The sequence below is a fragment of the Myotis yumanensis genome, unplaced genomic scaffold (assembly GCF_028538775.1).
Source record: "Myotis yumanensis isolate MYYU_CA2020_CCGP unplaced genomic scaffold, mMyoYum1.0.hap1 SCAF_22, whole genome shotgun sequence".
In the NCBI taxonomy this organism is placed as follows: Eukaryota; Metazoa; Chordata; class Mammalia; order Chiroptera; family Vespertilionidae; genus Myotis; species Myotis yumanensis.
The window spans coordinates 3,540,772-3,560,068 of NW_027223773.1; the positions used below are offsets into that span (position 1 = coordinate 3,540,772).

At 59.9% G+C, this 19,297-nt stretch overlaps 1 protein-coding gene across 2 annotated transcripts; it reads right to left on the minus strand.

Moving 5' to 3' along the window:
* Positions 1 to 16: 16 nt before the first annotated feature.
* CUNH1orf198 (chromosome unknown C1orf198 homolog) lies at positions 17 to 18,804 on the minus strand. Of its 2 annotated transcripts, none has more exons than XM_070401177.1 (4): positions 18,435 to 18,804; positions 10,079 to 10,129; positions 3,855 to 4,364; positions 17 to 2,886 (listed from the first exon to the last, which is right to left on the minus strand). In XM_070401177.1, the coding sequence occupies exons 1-4, from the start codon at positions 18,765 to 18,767 to the stop codon at positions 2,830 to 2,832; spliced, it is 951 nt and encodes a 316-aa protein (XP_070257278.1). In that variant the 5' UTR covers positions 18,768 to 18,804; the 3' UTR covers positions 17 to 2,829. The 2 variants fall into 2 exon arrangements, with proteins under 2 accessions (XP_070257278.1, XP_070257277.1); XM_070401176.1 differs by having other exon boundaries at positions 3,855 to 4,403.
* Between the last annotated feature and the right edge of the window lie 493 nt (positions 18,805 to 19,297).

A 19,297-nucleotide genomic window follows, 5' to 3' on the forward strand; every position in this document is an offset into this window, starting at 1 on the left:
CAAGCAGACAGGCCGGGACTCTGAAATGGCTTTATTAAAGGCTATTAATAGAAAATAGAAAATACAACCCGGTTACAAGGAGTCAGTAAGAACGTTCCTCTTGGAAAACCGTGTATCAAAGAGGGAGAGGCTCCAAGAAAAGGAGGCCGCTCCGACCCTGCTCCGGGGGGCCCGCCACCCCGAGATTCCCCACGTGGGCGGCGCATCTGGATCGGGGTCGGGGGACAGACCCGGGGGGTGGGGGGGAAAGGACTCAGGCCCGTGTCTGGCTTCTTGGGAAGAGAGTTTGCAAAAGACAGTCAAGACGCTGAATCCTTGAGCTGAATCCGGGTGCAGGGTGGGGGTGGGGGGGTGGGGATACCAAAACATACAGGCTTCTGCTGAAAAGGGTGTATTTTTTAAAAAAGAATACACAGAAACTCCTGGTTTTAGAAGCTCCGTCCCGAGCCCCAGGGGGGAAAACAGGTGGCGAGCATAAGAGCTTCATTCCCCTGATTGGAGGCACCGGGCGTAGATCCCCAGGAGGACGGGCCGGGACCCCTGTGCCCAGGAGGATGCGGATCCGAGGAGGACCCCAGGGTCGGGCGGGGTGCAGACCTCGGGCCGGGGCCTCTGCTGCTCCCTCTCCGGTTCCTTGACTCCCCAAAGTGGAGCAAAGCGACAGGAATCGGGACCCCTCTGGGGTTTCCCGGGAGACCGTGAGGGGCTCCGGGGCTCCGTGGCTCCGGGAGAAAGTGGGAGAGAGATGCATCGTCTCCCGGGACAGACAGGTCACCTCGTGGGCGTGGTCCCAGGACACGGATCTTTCTATCCTGCCACCAACACCGAGGAACGCAAACTCACTGCCTGCACGTCTCCTGGTTCTTAAGGGAACCCGCTTTCTGGGCTGGCGGGGGGGCTGGCCCCCGCCAGGACTCCAGGCTCCCTTCCCTCCCACTTTGCTGGAGACGTCTCTGCCCTTGTCTATTCACCGACATTTAAACGGCACAGAAAGAACCTGTATTTGCCACAATAAACACGGTCAGCAGCCCGGCCGGGTGGCTCAGTGGTTGGCCGTCGGACCTGTGAACCAGGTCAGGGTTCGATGCCCGGTCGGGGCACAGGCCCGGGGGGGCGGGCTGGATGCCCAGTGTGGGGCGTGCAGGAGGCAGCCGATGCACGGGTCTCTCTCCTCATGGATGTTTCTCTCTCTCTCTCCCTCTCCCTTTCTCTCCGTGAAATGAATACAAATCTATTCTTAAAAAAAGAGACAGTCAGCAAAAGGAAAAGGAGGCAGGTCGAACCCAGGGCCCCAGGGGCCAGATGAGGTTTAGGGACACGAAGCAGCTGGCGGGAACCAAACCCCAACACTGGCCAAGCCGCGGCTTTGGCAGAAACCTCCCTGGAAAAAACAACAGGAGAGCGTGGCCGCGTGCCTCCCCTCGGAGCCAGAGAAAATATCTGGAAGTCGTTTCCGATCTGTCCCGTGAAACAAAGAGGTGTTTTTCTTTTTTAAAAAACAAAAAAAACCTCCCCAAAAACCCAGAGGCTTGGACCAGGTGCTGGCTGGCAGGAGGGGCGGGATTAAGGCGTCGGTGAGCAGAACACAGTGAGAGGTGCCGTGGCCATCACGCTGGGGCGTGTCCCGCGGGTTCACGCAGCTCCGGGGGGGCCGGGCCAACTCCGGTGGAGGAAGAGGGGTGGGGGGGTGTCGGGTCCACTCCCCCCACCCCGGTGGGTGCAGGGGCCGCCCTGCTCCCCTGGGCAGCCTGGGAGCCACGCTCACTGGAGCAGCAGTGGGCCTCGGGGTCCCTCTGTCCCTCTCCGGGAGACACCATTGCTATGACGACAGAGGTCTCCAGGTCCCCGCAGAAACTGGACTCTTGAGCTCCTGCGGGCGGCGGGCAGGGCTCGGGAGGGTCCGTGGTGACTGGGATGAAGGAGCCACAGCCAGGGTCCGGCTGGAAGGTCTCGCAACCAATCAGAAGAGCCCTGTCCTCGGGTGACCCTGCCACCCGCCCTCGGGGTGGAGAGGGGGGGCGGTGGGGACACCCACGGGCCACATCAGCAGCGAAGAACTTCCAGGAGGAAAACAGTACAAATGCAAGTACTGCCGCTGGGTCTCGATAGGAAAGAATGAGACGTTAACACAAAACGTTTAGATGTGCGACGCTGACGCAAGGATGCCTGGGGACCAGGGCGGTCCAAAGATGCCCCCCGCCAGGCGTCACGTCTGTTTCCTGGACATGACGCAGGGGGCGAAGGGTGGGGTCGGCCAGGGGAGCCCTGGGCGGCTGGGATTGGGGGTGAGGGTGGGAGAGGGGCACGTGGGGAACAGATCTGTCCACCATCACAGCCGGCACGCTGCTGCCACACTGCTGAGGGCATCACCAGCGACCACCCATCCAAGGTAATCCGTCCAAGGAAACCCCCACAGAGAAAAAAGGGGGTTGGGGGATGGAGGACGAAGGAGAAGGAGATGGAGGCCACGCTTGTCACTGGTGTGACTGGTGAAGAGAGAGCCCTTTGCTGGAGGAGGGGGAACCGGTGCACAGCAGGAATGCCCACCAGTCTTTTAAAATTCCAAATGCAAAAACTTCGGTTATCAAATCGTGGAAAACGGCAGATACATCGGGTCTTAGCAAAAAGGGGGGAGCTGTGGAAATCTGGACACGGCGATTCTTACAGTTTCCAAAAGATTCAAAAAAAAAAATAACCGCGTACAGAGACCGGGAAACGGCCCTGGGAGAGGCTGCCCTTTCCGCCCGCGCCCGCCGGCCGCACCTCGGCGGGAATCGTCGGGGGTTCTTGGTTTCTCTGTGGGGTTTGTGTGCGTGTGTCTGACTCGTTCTACCAGTTGTCCAGGAAATCAAACCCCGTCTTCAGGATGACACCGCTCCCGCTGACCTGCGGGAGAGACAAAAGCAGCCGCGTAAGCAGAAGGACTTTTTTTAGGGCCGAGTAACCTAAAAACAGCATCTCATTCAAAATGACCCAAATGAAGGAGCCTGCTTCCGTCCGCGAGGCTCCCTGACCGCCATTTGCCTCGGCGCTTGGAGCCAAGCCAGAAAATTTAAAAATCAGGTTCAATGTGACCGACATGCCTGGATGTGGGGTTGCGGGGGACGAGAAGAGATAAACCAAAGAACGTATATACTTATGGGCACAGCCCATGAAGACCTCGGGGGGGTGGGGAGGGGCTGGGAGAGGAAGGGATGGGGTGGGGAGATCTCTGTAATGCTATCAACAATAAAAAATTTAAAAAAAAATCAAATTCAATGCAAGCTACACTCAGCCCAGATCCACATGCTCCTCTCTGTCCCCAGGCATGACTGTGAGCAGCTTCTAGACCAGTGGTTCTCAACCTTGGCTGCACATTAGAATCACCTGGGCCGAAACCGGTTTGGCTCAGTGGATAGAGCGTCGGCCTGCGGACTAAAGGGTCCCAGGTTCGATTCCGGTCAAGGGCATGTACCTGGGTTGCGAGCACATCCCCAGTGGGGGGTGTGCAGGAGGCAGCTGATCAATGTTTCTCTCTCATCGATGTTTCTAACTCTCTATCTCTCTCCCTTCCTCTCTGCAAAAAATCAATAAAATATATTTAAAAAAAAATAAATAAAAAGCTTAAATGGATCTGTCCTTAACTTAATAAAAAAAAAAAAAATCACCTGGGAATCTTTTTAAAATCCTGATTTCTGGGCCTCCTCCTCTGGAAATTCTGTTTCTTCGTTACTCATGTTGTGGCCCCACCCCATCACAAAGAAACAGAATTTCCGGAGGATGAGGCCCAGAAATCAGGATTTTAAAAAGATTCCCAGGTGGGGTGGGGGTAAGGGAAAGAGATCAACCAGAGGACTTGTCTGCATGCCACCCACCTGTGCGGCGCTGGGTTCGGAGAAAAGCTCATCCGCCACCACCTCCCCATCGACGGGGCCGGCCCCGGGGGAGAGCGGCTGGCCCACAGGCTCCGAGGGGGCGCCCTCCTCCGACGCCCCGGTGCAGGCCCGCACGGGCGGGGGTCCCTCGGGCTGGACGCCGGCGCCGGGAAGGGCCAGCGGCTCCGCACGCAGGTGGCCCGGCCGCTCCGCCTTGGCCTCCCTGTCCCTCGGGGTGGGGTCCGGCCTGTAGCTGGCGGGCAGCACCTTCTCCCCCTTCTCCATGGACTTGATCTGGCTGGGGGTCAGCGAGGGGAACTCGGCCTCGGGCCCCTCCCCGCGAGACCGCTCGGCGTTGATCTTCCAGAAGGCGGCCTCCTCGTCCTTCCGGGCGGGGCCCAGGGCGTCCAGGCTGGAGGACTTGCCGCCCTGGGCCGGCCGGAGGGCCTGGGGGGCCTGGCAGGCTTTGGACGGCGGGCGGGGCTCGCTGGCGGGGCCGCCGCTGGGCTCCTGGATGGATAAGGAAGAGATGCTGAACTCCATCTGGCTCTGCCGCGGGGAGAGAACAGAGACGACCCTTAGAACCCTGGGGACAGGCGCGCAGCGCACACAGCCCCCAGCCCAGCAGCGAGAACCAAGCTTTGTTGTCCATTTTCTAGAACTCTCTCTCTCTTTTTAAAATATATCTGTATTGATTTCGGAGAGGAAGGGAGGAGAGAGAGAGAGAGAAACATCAACGATGAGAGAGAATCATGGATCGGCGGCCTCCCGCACGCCCCACACTGGGGACCGAGCCCGCAACCCAGGCACGTGCCCTGACCGGGAATCCAACCCTGACCTCCAGGTTCATAGGTCGACGCTCAACCACTGAGCCACACCGACCGGGCCTCAGTTTCCTGTTCATGGCCTCCCGATACGGGTAACAGAGAAGCGCAAGTCGTGTGATGAGATCCAGGGGTGGTGACCAGGCCACAAAGGACTCAAGTTCAAATCCCAAGCACAGAGCCCTGGCTGGTGTGGCTCAGTGGATAGAGTGGCGGCCCAGGGACTGAAGGGTCCTGGGTTCGATTCCGGTCAAGGACACGTACACTCAGTCGCAGGCTCGAACCCAGACCCCAAACGGGCCGTGTGGGGAAGGCAACCCATCCGTGTGTCTCTCTCACTTCAGTGTTTCTCTCACTTTCCCTCCCTTCCACTCTCTCTAAAAACCAATGGAAAAAAAAAAAACACCCTCGAGTGGGGATATCCACAGCCCCCAGCCCAGCAGCGAGAACCATGCTTTGTTGTCCATTTTCTAGAACTTTCTCTCTCTCTCTTTTTTAAAATATATCTGTATTGATTTCAGAGAGGAAGGGAGAAGGAGAGAGAGAAACATCGACGACGAGAGGGCCACCAGGAAGGACGCCCGCGTGGACAGCACGTAGCCTTGTTCGCGGCACCGTTTCTAGACAAAGTGTGCCCGGGATCTCACGGGATTTTTAAAAGCCTGTTTCCGGGTAAACCCTCTGCGCCCAGCGTCTTTCCGAACGAATTCCACGACAGAACAGATACAGAGATGCTGGTTTCTTTAAATAAAGCTCTGACGTGGGGAGCAGGCCTCGCCTTTGATGTGGAAATTGCAGACTGAGGAGGACGAGTGAGGCCTTCGTCCAGCCCCCGGCTTTTCTGGGAGCAGCAATTTCTCCCGTGGGATCCTGCGTAGAAGCCTCAGGAAAGCCAGGCCATCGGCCTACGTGGAGGGGAGGGGAGGGGAGGGGAGGGGAGGGGAGGGGAAGCCAGGCCGGGCCAGAGGCGCCCGGAGGGGCCCAGGCCGCTGGGGGCGAGTGGAAAGGGCACTCGGGCAGCACTGGGCTGGGCGTGACCTTCTGGAGGGGGACGGACCTGCTCCCTCCACGTCCCTGCTCCTCCCGGGAGGGCGTCCCCTGGCGAGGAGACGGGGCTGGGCGGGTTGACTTGGTTTGGGCGCTTTGGGATGAAGACTAGGAAAGCCAGAGCTTACGGGGAGGAAATAGCGCGAGTATCTGACCCTGAGTCCTCCCCCCGCAGGCAGATGTTGTGTTCTATTGTGCAAGTGAGACATGGCCACCATCTCCTTTAAGAAACAGCCCTCCTGGCCCGGCCGGGGCGGCTCAGTGGTTGTCCGTCGACCGAGGAACCAGGAGGTCAGGGCTCGATTCCCGGTCGGGACACAGGCCCGGGTTGTGGGCTCGATCCGCAGTGTGGGGCGTACAGGAGGCAGCCGATCCATGATTCTCTCTCCTCATGGATGTCTCTCTCTCTCTCTCCCTCTCTCTCTCCCTCTCTCTCTTCCTTCCTCTCTGAAATAAAAACTATATATATATTTGTAAAACAGTCCTCCTTGACCAACTGCGGGGGTACTGGGTCTCCTCCCACAGCCCCCCCAGACCCAGGGGTTGGTTTGTAGTGTGTAAGGCGCACCCCTCCGGGAAGGTGCGGGAGGAAGGGAGAGGAGGAGACGGGCCTTTTCTCCTGTTAGATCTCGTCTCCCTGGGTCCCAGGCCTCCAGCGTTCCCGGCTGAGCGGGTCGGGGACTGCCAGGGGCTGCGACCTCCTCCCCTTGGACCTGCCTCTGAAGGTCACGCCACTGGCAGCTCTGACGGGCGGGGCCCACGTGACCGGGGACAGAGCAGCGAGCGGGAGCGGGGCAGCCCTGGGGGGGGACCAGCCTCTGCACCCCATGATGAGCACCGGAGGGACCATCAAGCTCCAGGCGCGATTTCCTTATTTCTGGAAAGAAAGTCCGTTTTCCGGGCGTGGAGAGAGAGCCCCCTTGGGAGAGGAGGGGACGCCGGCCCGGCCCTCGGTGCAGAGCCGGGAGGACGCCCACCGCTCACCCGGGAAGACTGATGGGCGAGACACAGCGGCTGCGGACGGGCGGGCGGGCAGGTGGGTAGGCAGTCCAGGTCGCCCTCCATCTTTTTTTAATATTTTAATTGATTTCAGAGAGGAAGGGAGTGGGACAGACACATCAACGATGAGAGAGAATCACGGATCGGCTGCCTCCTGCACGCCCCACACTGGGACTGGAGCCCGCAACCCAGCCCTGTACCCTTGACTGGACTTGAACCCGGGACCCTTCGGTCCCTAGGCCGATGCTCTATCCGCTGAGCCACACCGGCCAGGGCTGGCCTTGGCTCTGAGAGGAGAGATGCGGAGTGAACAGGAACCTCTCTCCCGTCTGGTGATGATGCTGACAGCCCCACCGAAGAGCCGGCTGGGGAGGGTGTGCGGGGTTGGGGGGGGGTGGTTGGAGGGGGTGAGGGAGTCAGTCCAGCCAGGACAGCGTGTCAGTGACCCCAGGGGGGAACCGGGGCTCAGCTGGCCACGTCCGTTCTAAAAACAGAAAGACCACAACGGAGCCCAGTGTCTATTTCTGCGTCCCACTCACTGGAGAGGAATGTGTCAGATCTCAGGGAAGGGGGAGCGCAGGCGGCCAAGACCAACTGTTTGGCTTGGCGGCCTCCGCAGATCTAGACGCCGCACGGAGGCTGCAGCAACGCCGTGGGGCGAGACGGGGGTTTTCTGGAGCAAATCCTAATAGATTCACGAACCACCGAACGTCCACTCTCTCCGCGGTCCCTCCCAGGAAGGAAGAGGACGGAGAAGCGGGGAAATAGTGCCCGGCCGGCGGGGCTCAGGGGTTGAGCGTCGACCTGTGAACCAGGAGGTCACGGTGCGATTCCCGGTCAGGGCACAGGCCCGGGTGGCGGGCTCCATCCCCAGTGTGGGGCGTGCAGGAGGCAGCCAGTCCATGATTCTCTCTCATCACTGATGTTTCTCTCTCTCTCCCTCTCCCTTCCTCTCTGAAACCAATTTAAAAAAATACATTATTTTTTTTTTAAAGGAATAAAGTCCAGACAACTTGGGGATGGAAAGTACAGTGGGGGTGGGGGTGGGGGGTGGGGTGGGGGTGGGGGTAGGGTCCCCAGAGCCCAGCTACCAGTGCCAGGCGTGACCGCCTCTGCAGGCGTCTGTCTCCTCAGATACTCCCAGCGACCAGCCCAGAGCACGGGAATGCCAAGCATGGCTGGGCTCCCGCCCGCCCCCCTCTCGGGAACATTCCAAGTGCTGGGTTTTTTCCTCTTGAAATATCAGGAGCCTGAGAGAGGCATCCACCGAGGGGTCCCAGGGGCACCCTCCCCACCCCCGCTCGCCTGCCAGGCCGACAGGAGTGGGAAAACGCCGGCCCAACCACCCCCACCCCCACCCCAGTTGGGCCCCGCAGCCTCCCTCTGAGCTCCCCTCTCTGATGGAGAAGTCAGAACAACAGAGGCACCTGGGTCAGCCTGGGGGGGAGGAGGGACCAGGGAGGGAGGATGAGGGTCAGCTGGAAGGGAGGAGGGACGGGGAGGGAGGATGAGGGTCAGCTGGAGGGAGGAGGCACCGGGAGGGAGGATGAGGGTCAGCTGGGAGGGAGGAGGAACCAGGTGGGGAGCATGGGCTGGAAGACAGAGGGATCCCAGGAGGGCTGGTGGGACACAGAGACCAGTCTGTGCCCTCTCCCCCGCACTCACCCCACAGCACACACGGTAGAAACAGGCCCGTGAGGGAGAGCTGGAGGATGGTTCACCATCAGGGGCTCTCCTGCTGAGAGCTGTGCTCCACTGGGCAGCGACCCCAGTCCCCACACAGCACCAGCTCGCTCTCTGCAGGGGGAACCCGGGGGGGCCGGCCTAAAGGAAGGAGCCCACACAGAGGCACCCTAAGGCTCTCGGCTCTGCCCGCACAGCCGACAGCGTCTACAGCGTGGCCCTGGTCAGCTCACCGGCCTCAGGTATCTGAGCATCAGCGGCCGAGCGTCAGAGCTGGGAGAGCTGGGGGCACTTAGGCAACACGCACGCACGCAGGCGGCCGCTGAACTGAGGAGGCGGGGAAGATGTGAGCCTACAGGTCCCAGCAAGTCCACCGACATGTGACAGGGCGGCTGCAGGGGACGCTGTGCGGCCAGCGGTGCTCCTGTGGGTTCCGCCACCACACGCAGCTCTCCCTCACGGCTGCTTCTACTGTGTGTGTTTTTAACGGATTTGTACTGATGTCAGAGAGGAAGGGAGAGGGAAGGAGAGAGAGAGGAGAGAGAGAGACATCCATGATGAGAGAGAATCATGGACCGGCTGCCTCCTGCATGCTCCACGCTGGGGATGGAGCCCGCAACCCGGGCCTGTGCCCTGACCGGGAATCGAACCGTGACCTCCTGGTTCATAGGTCGACGCTCAACCACTGAGCCACACTGGCCGGGCTCAAACCAGCCTGTGAGTCCGAAGGCAGAGAGTGACCAAGTCCAGGTCGCAGGGGGCAGTTGGCTCCGAGCCTGAGGCCGGGAGGGGGGAGTGGGGGACTTTCTGGAAGTTGACCTTGACTCATCAGGACGGGGGGGTGGGGACAAGCGCCTCCGGGCTCCGGACCGCCCTCCACCGGCTCCAACCGGAAACCACCCACGTCCGACCCGCAGGTTGGCCCGAAGGTGAGGGCGCAGCGTGAGCCCCTCGGCTGGGAGGCCAGCGGCTCCGCCCCGAGAGGGGACAGGCCTGGACAGGGACGCTGACCCACAAAGACACGCCCGACTGCAGGGACACGGTGACAACGGGGGACACACTAACTTGATTTTATCGCGCCTGATCAAGTCACCAGGCTCCCGAGGGACCCGCCGGCGTCGGCGGACAGTGACGGGCAGCACGAGGGTGACCCCCACTGACCCCGCATCCGAGAACTGTTCTCAAGACCTTTCCCAGGCGCCTGTCCCCTACGCTGGCCCCGGGAGACGAGTCCCGTGTCAACAGCTACCTGGGCACCACCCCCACCCCCAATCCTCACCCAGGTTAAAAACAGACGAAATGGTCTGCAGGAGGGTGTGCAGGAGGCAGCTGATCCATGATTCTCTCTCGTCATGGATGTTTCTATCTCTCTCTCCCTCTCCCTTCCTCTCTGAAATCAATAACCATGTATTTCAAAGAATAAAACTAAAAAATAATTAAAATGAAAAGCTCCGCGCACAGCTCTGCCCTACAGAGCACCCCCACCGCGGCCCTCAGGGCTGAGCCTCCACACCCCAGGCCCCCACAGCGGAGAGCTAACTCATCGCCAGCCCTCCCCCCTCCTCGGCTCTCCCCGGCCTTGTGGGGCCGCGGCCTCCGAGTCCAGCGAAAATACACAAGGATGCAGGTCCTGCTCAGAGGGCGGGCAAATCTAGACCTCATCCCACTCACCTTCGTCTCCCAGGAGAAAGGGGCCGAGTGCTCGTCCTGCCACGTTATGTCCTGAAACGAAAATTCAAGAAGAAATCTGAAACTGGGACCCGAGCGCCCCCGGCAAACATCTGCCAAGGCCGCGGGGGAACCGACCTCTGGGAATCATCCCAGGTCCTGGCTGGGAGCGGGCCTGGCGTCGGGGCGCCCTGGGCAGAATGTGCTGACCGCAGCCTGGCTGTCCCCTACCTTCCGGAGGCTGCCGGGCACGTGGCTCCCGGGCCAGGCAGACGGCGCTGACCGCCCAGGACAGACGTTGGGGAGAAAGGGGAGGAGGCGTCAGGGACCGGGGCTCAGCCCTACAGCAACGAGCCAACGGGCCACGGGATGATGATTAGCCTTTTGAGCAGCGGTTCTCAACCTTCCTAATGCCGCGACCCTTTCATACAGTTCCTCACGTTGTGGTGACCCCCAATTTCATGGTTACAAATTGAACATCATTAAAGCATAGTGATGAATCACAAAAACAATATGTCATTATCTATGTGTTTTCCGAGGGTCTTAGGTGACCCCTGTGAAAGGGTCGTTCGACCCCCAAAGGGATCTCAACCCACAGGTTGAGAACCGCTGCTTTTGAGGCTCAGTTTCCTCATCTGTCAAGCTGATGGGGCAGAACTAGCCTGTCGGGGACCAGCTAGGACGGTAAGGAACAATCATCACGCTCTGTTGGCCGCGATGGTGTTGTTCTGATTGGAGAAGGCACAGCCTAACCGGCTGGGAGTAGCCTGTGGGCCTGGGCGCTCACCCGGACACGCGGCCCCTTCTCCCCATCCGGGCGCTGCCTGTGATCACGGAAAGATCGACAACCTTGTTGCAAACCAGAGCCACCAGCCCTCTGCATACCCACAGGCCTTTGCAAATGCCAGGCCTCCATTACCTGTGAACTGCCCATTGGCGTACCAGGAGGCAGCCGATCCATGATTCTCTCTCATCATTGCTGATTCCCTTTCTCCCTCTCTCTCCCGCTTCCTCTCTGAAATCAATGAAAAATATATATTTTCTAAAAGTTTATAAAAATTTTTTTTAAAAAGGGAGGGAGGGTGGGCCACCGCCCTCCCGTGTGGAATGTCAGTTAAACCCTAGTTATTTTCATTTACAAACTCCTTCCCTCCAAAAATGGCCATGGGCTGCCCGGAGGCATGCACGTCAGCCAGCCTCTCTGACCCGGAGTCTGCAGCTGCGGGCTCCTGCGGCCTGTCCCTGTGCGGGAGGGTGGGGGTGGGGGTGGGGGTGAGGGAGGGTGTGGATGGGGGTGAGAAAAGGGGTGTGGGGGGGAGAAGTGCAGTTGAGCCAGATGACCTGCAGGTCCTACAATGCTACGATCTCAGAAATCATACAAGAGGGACCCTGTTGGCAGATGGGAAAGCAGAGGCGGTGGATGGACCGTAAATCTCCTTTCATCTGGATTTGGGCCTGGACAGAAAGGGAAGGGAAGGGCGCAGGGCCCCTGGCCCAGGGCAGGGCACCCCGGGCTGGACTCCCTCCTGGTGGGATCTGCTCTCTCTTCTAAACATCAATTGTGCAGCTTGCGACCCTCCGCTGCCTCGGCTCACGTGGTGACAGGCAGCCCGGACCCCTTGGCTGTCCGGTTCCAGAAGGTGACTGAGTTCGGGACTCTCAGCACCAGAGACTCGGCCTGGAGCTCGGTCACAGCCGGTGGGGAGCGGCCGCGCCGATGGGGTCAGACGGGGAGGGCGCCTCTCTGCGATTTCTCCCCAATTTGGTGTCAAGTCCATCGTCTGCCGTTGGCTCCCGCCAGGAAGCGAGTCAAGGGGCACATTCCTGAGATTTCTGCCATTCTGAGCTCATAAAAAAATAACAGAGGGCCTGACAAAAATAAACAGGCCGCACAAAAATGCGGCCGAAGCTCTGATGTCAGCGCTGGCCTGCGCTCCGGCCCCTGGGGGCGCGGGCGGCCGGACAGGCTCCCAGGCATCAGAACTGCTCCCACCAGGGCCCTGGTTCAGGGCTTCACCCGGGGCCGGGACGGGGCTGCACCTCCCTGCAGCCAACGCTCCACCTTCCACGTTAAATGTCATTTCTGCAATTCCATTTCTAAAGGGTTTGGGTATTTTGCTTTTGAAATTATTTGGTTACAAGTAACTCTATAATTGGCTATGATTTTTTTTAAAAATATACTTTTATTGATTTCAGAGAGGAAGGGACAGGGGAGAGAGAGAGAAACATCAATGATGAGAATCATCGATCGGCAGCCTCCTACATGTCCCCCTACTGGGGATCGAGCCTGCAACCCCGGCCTGTGCCCTTGATCAGAATCGAACCCAGGACCCTTCCGTCTGCAGGCCGACGCTCTATCCACTGAGCCAAACCAGCTAGGGCTCATTGGCTATATTTTTTCATTGATTATTAGAGTGGAAGGGAGCGGGGAGAGACAGAGAGAGGAAAACATCGATTCGTCGCCTCCTGCACGTGCCCCCGAACGGGACTGGGGATCAAGCCTGCAGCCCAGGTACCTACCCTTGACCGGAATCGAACCCAGGACCTTTCAGTCCAAGGGCTTATGCTCTATCCACTGAGCCACATCAGCCAGGCTGACCAGCTACGGTTTATCTGCGGAAGTCACGTCCGTTCCAAAAGTATCCAAAAGGGAGAAGCTCCGGACGGAGCGTTCACTGCGAACCTGGTGGACCTGCATGAGTGTCCCCCGTCCCCTTGGGTGGCCTCGCTCAGGGACCATTGAGCTTTCTCCTTTCATGATTCTTCCCAGTTCTAGGGCCCGTGAACTTGATTGCTGCCTCTCAGCGTGTGGCGCAGGGACAGCACCCCGCACGCCTCTGCAGTGGGGGTCCCTGAGGTGCCCCCAGGTCGGTCGGAGGAAGGATGTAGGGAGCACAGGGCCAGGCCACTGGCAGCCCCTCTCCTGGAACATTCCAAGAATTGCTTCTGCAGCCCCTCGAGCCCCGTGAAAGTCCTGTCTGCACTCTGGGCCTCGCTGAGCACAGGCTGGGGGCCCTACTGGAACCCCCCCGCCCCCCGCTCTAGGGCGCACCTGCCACCGGGAGCCAGTGGGAGCGGCCCCCTCCCCACGTCCTAACTGGACTCGGGTTCACACGGGAACTATCCACAGACACCAGACTCAAGACTCTCTGAAGAGGCACGGGACCTGCAGCTTCAGGCCTGGCCGCCAAGCAGAACCCAAAAGGATGCTGTGTCCACAGTGGAACCCGCGGGCCCCACCTGACTTCGTTTCACCAACTCAACCACCTCCCCAGGTCGGGGTGGGGGGCCTTTTCTCTGCCAAGGGCCACACGAAATCACCCACTTAAAACTTAGCTTGGCCCGGCCCGGCCGGTGTGGCTCAGTAGTTGAGTGTCAACCCAGGAATCAAGAGGTGACTGGTTCGATTCCCGGTCGGGGCACATGCCCCGGTTCGGGCTCCATCTCCAGTGCGGGATGTGTAGGAGGCAGCCGATCCATGATTCTCTCTCATCATGGATGTTTCTCTCTCTCTCTCTCTTTCTCTCTCTCTCTTCCTCTCCCATCCTCTCTGAAATCAATCCTATATAATAAAAGCCTAATATGCTAAGTGTCTGACCACTCGTTCAACCAGTCGCTACAACCCACACTGACCACCAGGGGGCAGACGCACCGACCGGTAAGTTAGATGGCTGCTGAGATCCAGCCAATTGGACTGGGCAAGACAGGCCGGACACGTCCTGGAGCCCTTCCTCGGCCCCTCCCCGGCCCCGATCGTGCACCAGTGGGGTCCCTCGTCCTGGCCTGCACCCTCTCGCAATCCGGGACCCCCTCGGGGATGTCAGAGAGCCGGTTTCAACCTGATCCCCACAGGCCAGGCCGAGGGACCCCACCGGTGCACGAATCCGTGCACCAGGCCTCTAGTAACAACATAAAACAAAATAAACAAATAATGACGGCTATTAAAAATAGAGGAGGGAGGAGGGAGAAAGGAGAAAGAATCATTACAATATGCTCTGTTTCTACCAACTGCTTATTCTTAGGGACTAAGAGCTGCCCACATATTTATGGAATCGATGGTTTTCCCTTTGACTTGCAATATATTTAACTCTGCTGATCGGAGCGTTTCCTCGAGGGGAAGAAAGGCGGTTTTGGCTGAACTGTCGGCAGCGTCCACCAGGAATCCGAATGCCCAGCCCAGGCCCGCAGGGAGGCCCGTGTGGCGGCAGCGGGACCAGGGGGCACATGGAGGACAGAGCCAGGGAAGTGACCAGAAAAACAAGTAGGAAGTTTAAAAGGGCTGGTCGTGCCCGGCCAGTGTGGCTCAGCTGTTGAGCATCGGCCTGAAGACTGAAGGGTTCCCGGGTACGATTCCGGTCAAGGGCGTGTACCTTGGTTGCGGGCACATCCCCAGTGGGGGGCGTGCAGGAGGCAGCTGATCGATGTTTCTCTCTCATCGATGTTTCTAACTCTCTATCCCTCTCCCCTTCCTCTCTGTAAAAAAAAAAAAAAAAAAAATCAATAAAATATATTTTTTCAAAATAAAAGGGCTGGTCGTGCCCGGCCGGTGTGGCTCAGTGGTTGAGCGTCAACCTATGAACCAGGAGGTCATGGTTCAATTCCCGGTCAAGGGCACATCCCCGGGTTGCGGGCTCCATCTCCAGTGCGGGGTGTGTAGGAGGCAGCCGATCCATGATTCTCTCTCATCACGGATGTTTCTCTCTCTCTCTCCCTTCATCTCTGAAATCAATTAAATAAATAAATAAATGAAAGGGCTGGTCTTATTTTTTCAAGAAATGGCTCTTTTGTCTGGTGCTAAGGGGATCTCTTGCTTAGGGTGTAAAAGTGACTCTGCCAATCAAATGGTGACTCCAGACCAGCCACCGTGCTCTCAGCGGTCCCCCTCCCTGACTGACGGCGAGCTAGTCATTTCATTTCTCTGCCAAACCTGTTCCCCAGCAGCCGCGGGGGCCAGGGAGGGGCCTGTGCTGCTCGCTCCCCGGGCTCAGCTGGGTCAAGGGCTTTCCTCCCAGAAACCCCAGGGGCAGGGTACCCTCCAGGTGCTGCTCTGGGCAGAGAACGCCCCCCTCCCATCTGCAGGGCAGCTTGTGCCACTGGCTCTGGACTCGTAGCCACGTTCTCTCTAACTCCTGCCCAGAGCCAGGGCTCGGGGCGCCAGGGGCAGAGACACAAGAGCCACACCGCCCTGTCTTTTCTAAGACATCCACAGATCTGCCAGGCGGCGGTTGGGACCATAATGACACATCCACATTCTTTGAAAAAACAAACAAGTCCAGAATGCCGAAAAGCAACCCTCAAATTTCCCTTTGGCTTTTTCTGCCGAAGACTGCCCTAGCCGGTTTGGCTCAGTGGTTAGAGCGCTGGCCCTCGGACTGAAGGGTGTCACGGTTTGATTCCCGGCCAAGGGCATGTACCTGGGTTGCAGGTTCGACCCAGGGTTCCGGTTGGGGCTGGAGCAGGATGCAACCAATCCATGTGTCTCTCTCACACTGATGTTTCTCTCTCTCTCTCTCCCTCTACTCTCACTTAAAATGCTGCTATGGGGCCTGGCCAGCGTGGCTCAGTGGTTGAGCGTCAGCTTATGAACCAGGAGGTCACGGTTCGATTCCCGGTCAGAGCACATGCCCGGGTTGCAGGCTCGATCCCCAGGGTGGGGCTTGCAGGAGGCACCAGTCCTCCTCCATTGAAAGGCCAACCTTTCGCCAGCTCTAGGGGATGCATTTCTACTTGTTTATTTATTTTTAAATATATTCTTATTGCTTTCAGAGAGGAAGGGAGAGGGAGAGAGAGAGAAACATCCACGATGAGAGCGAGAGTCACGGATCGGCTGCCTCCTGCACACCTCACACTGGGGATCGAGCCTGCAACCCGGACCTGTGCCCTGACCGGGAATCGAACCGTGACCTCCTGGTTCATGGGTCACTGCTCATCCCACTGAGCCACACGGGCCGGGCTAGGGGATGCATTTTAAATTCCATGGCGCCGTGAAACCATAGCCACTGCAGGCAGAAAGACAGACGCCCGGGACAATGCCCGTGGACCTCCCCTCAGAGGCCGTGTCTGTGTCTGCGCCCTCTGTGCTGAGCTGGTCAGGGCCTCAGCCGCCTGCTCTCGGCCCGCCAGGCACCGCTCAAGGCTGACAAACGGGGCTGGTTTGGTCTGGAAGCGCCTGCAGGTACGACCGTAACAGTTCCGTTTGTTTTTAAATCAAATTTAACTCAGGAAGGGCTCAGCCTGCCACCCAGCTCAGGAATGACAGTCCTAAGTGAACTTGGCCACCTCTTCCTTATCAGGGACACTGGGCCCTATTGGCCCCGGCTTTCTGATGGGGAGCAGGCCTGACCCCAAACTAAGGGACACTGACAGTCACTCGCCAACATTTGCTTTGTTTTTAAATAATTTTTATTGATTTCAGAGAGGAAGGGAAAGAGAGAGAAAGAGAGAGAGAGAGAGAGAGAGAGAGAAACATCAATGATGAGAGGGAATCATGGATCGGCTGCCTCCTGCACGCCCCTCACTGGGGATCAGCTCACAACCCGGGCATGTGCCCTGACCGGGAATCAAACCCTGACCTCCTGGTTCCTAGGTCGACGCTCAGCCACTGAGCCACGCCGGCACGGGCCAGCATTTGCAAGTACAGTGCTTACAGGTTAACTTCCTCTCGTATTTATTTCTTCATGACTTTTCCAAAGAGGCGCTGCCGGCATTTTCACCTCCCCGCTCTGAGCACAGACCCTGCAGACATCTTTAGAGAGATGCATATTTTCGCTCTGAAAAGGTCTCAGCTCTGGGAATACATTTTCGACCTATACTGTCATCCCTCCGGCTGGCCCCACCCTCTTTTTCCTGGCTAAGCAAGTTCATGTCTAATGGAGACTCTTTTTTTTTTTTTTGTAAATATATTTTTATTGATTTCAGAGAGGAAGGGAGAGGGACAGGAAGATAGAAACATCAATGATGAGAGAGAGTCATGGACCAGCTGCCTCCCTCGCGTCCCCCACTGGGGATCAAGCCCGCAACCCGGGCATGTGCCCTGAGCGGGAATCAAACCCTGACCTCCTGGTTCATTGATCAACCACTGAGCCACGCTGGTGCCAACCTTTTGCCAGCTCTAGGGGATGCATTTTTATTCATTTATTTTTAAAAATATATTTTTATTGATTCCAGAGAGGAAGGGAGAGGGGGAGAGACAGGAACATCAATGGTGAGACTCTTTGATGCTTTCAGAATAAATCGACATCGGTCGCCTGTTTCTGTCCTTCCCACGTCCCCGGCATCAACGTGGGCTTAGGGCCTGACCGCAAGCCTTTTGTGTTAACAAATGTCCCCGCACACCCAGGCCTGGCGATCGCATGCAAACCTCCTTCTTGGCTACAATCCCTCCCACCATCCGCAACTTCCTTGGAGAAGCTCTCCATGCCCGGCGCCTCCTCCTGCCGCCTCCCAGCCTCACCGCCAGCCTGTGCGGGTCTCACTGTCACGCCTCCTGCTCCCTCTGACTTGGCGACTCTCCTGCAAAAGTTGAGTCTCAAAGGCCCCCCAAAAAGCACCGCGCGAAACCTAAGGACAGGTTTCAGCTCAACCAACTTCGGAGGAAAAGCCCCGCTTCTGAGCAGCGCGGGCCACTCGGGGCCTGGTGACCCGGTGGGGGGCACCCCTGAGTTTTTCTTGTAGCGTCTGTGTCTCCCTAAGCCCTGCCGGCGCTCCCCCAAAATGTACCCCTGCGCTTTTTCCTGCGGAAACAAGAGGCCACCATGCTCGCCCCCCAACACAAGGCTCGTGCATGCATCGGCTCCCTTGGGAAACGTCCCTTCCCAGGCCTGGGTTTCGCCCCTTATCTCGGGGGGGCACCTCTTCCTCCCCCTTATCTCGCCTGGAAATTCCACGGCCCCTGGCAGCTCACCAACGCGACTCTGTCATGTGCCGGGCGCCCCCCGCGGCCGGCGCGGGGTGGGCATCGTGAGCCGGGTCTGGTCCCGCCGAGGGGCCGAGGGGGCCAGAACCCGCTCGTCCGGCTTGACACCCCCGCTGTGTCCACTTTGAGAAACAGCCCCGGGAGGCCCTGCATCCAGGGCGGCCCAGCGGAGAGGGCGACACGGGGGGTCCTTAAAGACCTCCTCTTGCTCTCGGGGAGCACCCCAAACTCCCGGGGAGCCCCCACGCCGCCCCTCGGCTCCCGGACCGCCGCTCGCACCCCTGCGCCCTCTCCGCTCCAGCCCCCGCTGCCACGACCCGGGGCGGCTCCGCGCGGGCAGGTGCCCCCTCTCCCCCGCGCGCCCCAGACGGGCAGCCTCAGCGCGGGGAGGGGCGAGGGTCCCGGTCCCAGTCCCGGTCCTGGTCCCGGCCCGGCCGCGCCTACCTCGTCCCCGAAGCGCACCAGCTTCTGGCCCGTGGGTCCGCGCAGGGCGGGGAAGCGCGCCGGCTCCTCGGGGTCCCCGGGCGCGCGGGGCGCGGGGGCGCTCGGCCCCACCAGGCAGCGGTCGATGATCGCGTCCTGCTGCGCGGGCGGCAGGCGCGCCCACTCGGGCCCGTACTTCTCGCGGATCCGCTCCTTGTCCTGCATGATCTTCCGCGCCATGGGGCTCAGCGAGGCGAAGTAGGAGAAGCGCTTCCGCTCCCGCTCGTCCAGGGGCCGGTTCCCGCTCATGACGACCGAGCGCGAGGCCGCGATCGCCGCCGCCATGGACGCCATGCCCCGCCGACCGCCGCTCCCCGCGCCCCCGCCCCGCCCGGAGCCCCCGCCCCACCCCGCGCCCCGCCCCGCGCGCCCCTCCCCGCCCCGCGCCCCTCCCCGCGCGCGCGCCCCTCCCCCGAGATCGGCGCCCTTCCGCCCCGGGAGCCCCGCCCTCCACGTCCTCCCACCCCCGGAGTCCGTCCTCCGCGCCCCGACCCCCCTGGGATCCCGTCCCCCGTATCCCCGCCCCGCCCCCGGAATCCCATCTTCCGCGACCCCCACGCCCGGGAACCCCGCCTCCCGCTCCCGCCCACCCCCCGGAACCCCGCCCTCCACCTCCGCACGCGACCCCCACGCCCGGGAACCCCGCCTCCCGCTCCCGCCCACCCCCCGGAACCCCGCCCTCCACCTCCGCATTTGTCCCCTGGTGACACCCCACAAGTCCCGGCGTTGTCCGGGTCCGCCCTCGATGGTTCCCGTGGGGCCCCCACTTCTCGGGGCTCCCCCAGGCCAGCTCCGGAGGTGGCTGGCGCGTCCCCTGGTCCCGG

Bases quoted from the DNA above. Each gene is read 5' to 3' on its own strand.
- CUNH1orf198 (XM_070401176.1), bottom strand. From the start codon at position 18,767: ATGGCGTCCATGGCGGCGGCGATCGCGGCCTCGCGCTCGGTCGTCATG. The intron at 10,130-18,434 runs GTAGGCGCGGCC...TTTTCGTTTCAG, and splicing joins TGGTGCGCTTCGGGGACGAG to GACATAACGTGGCAGGACGA. The intron at 4,404-10,078 runs GTGAGTGGGATG...TCCCCGCGGCAG, and splicing joins CTTTCTCCTGGGAGACGAAG to AGCCAGATGGAGTTCAGCAT.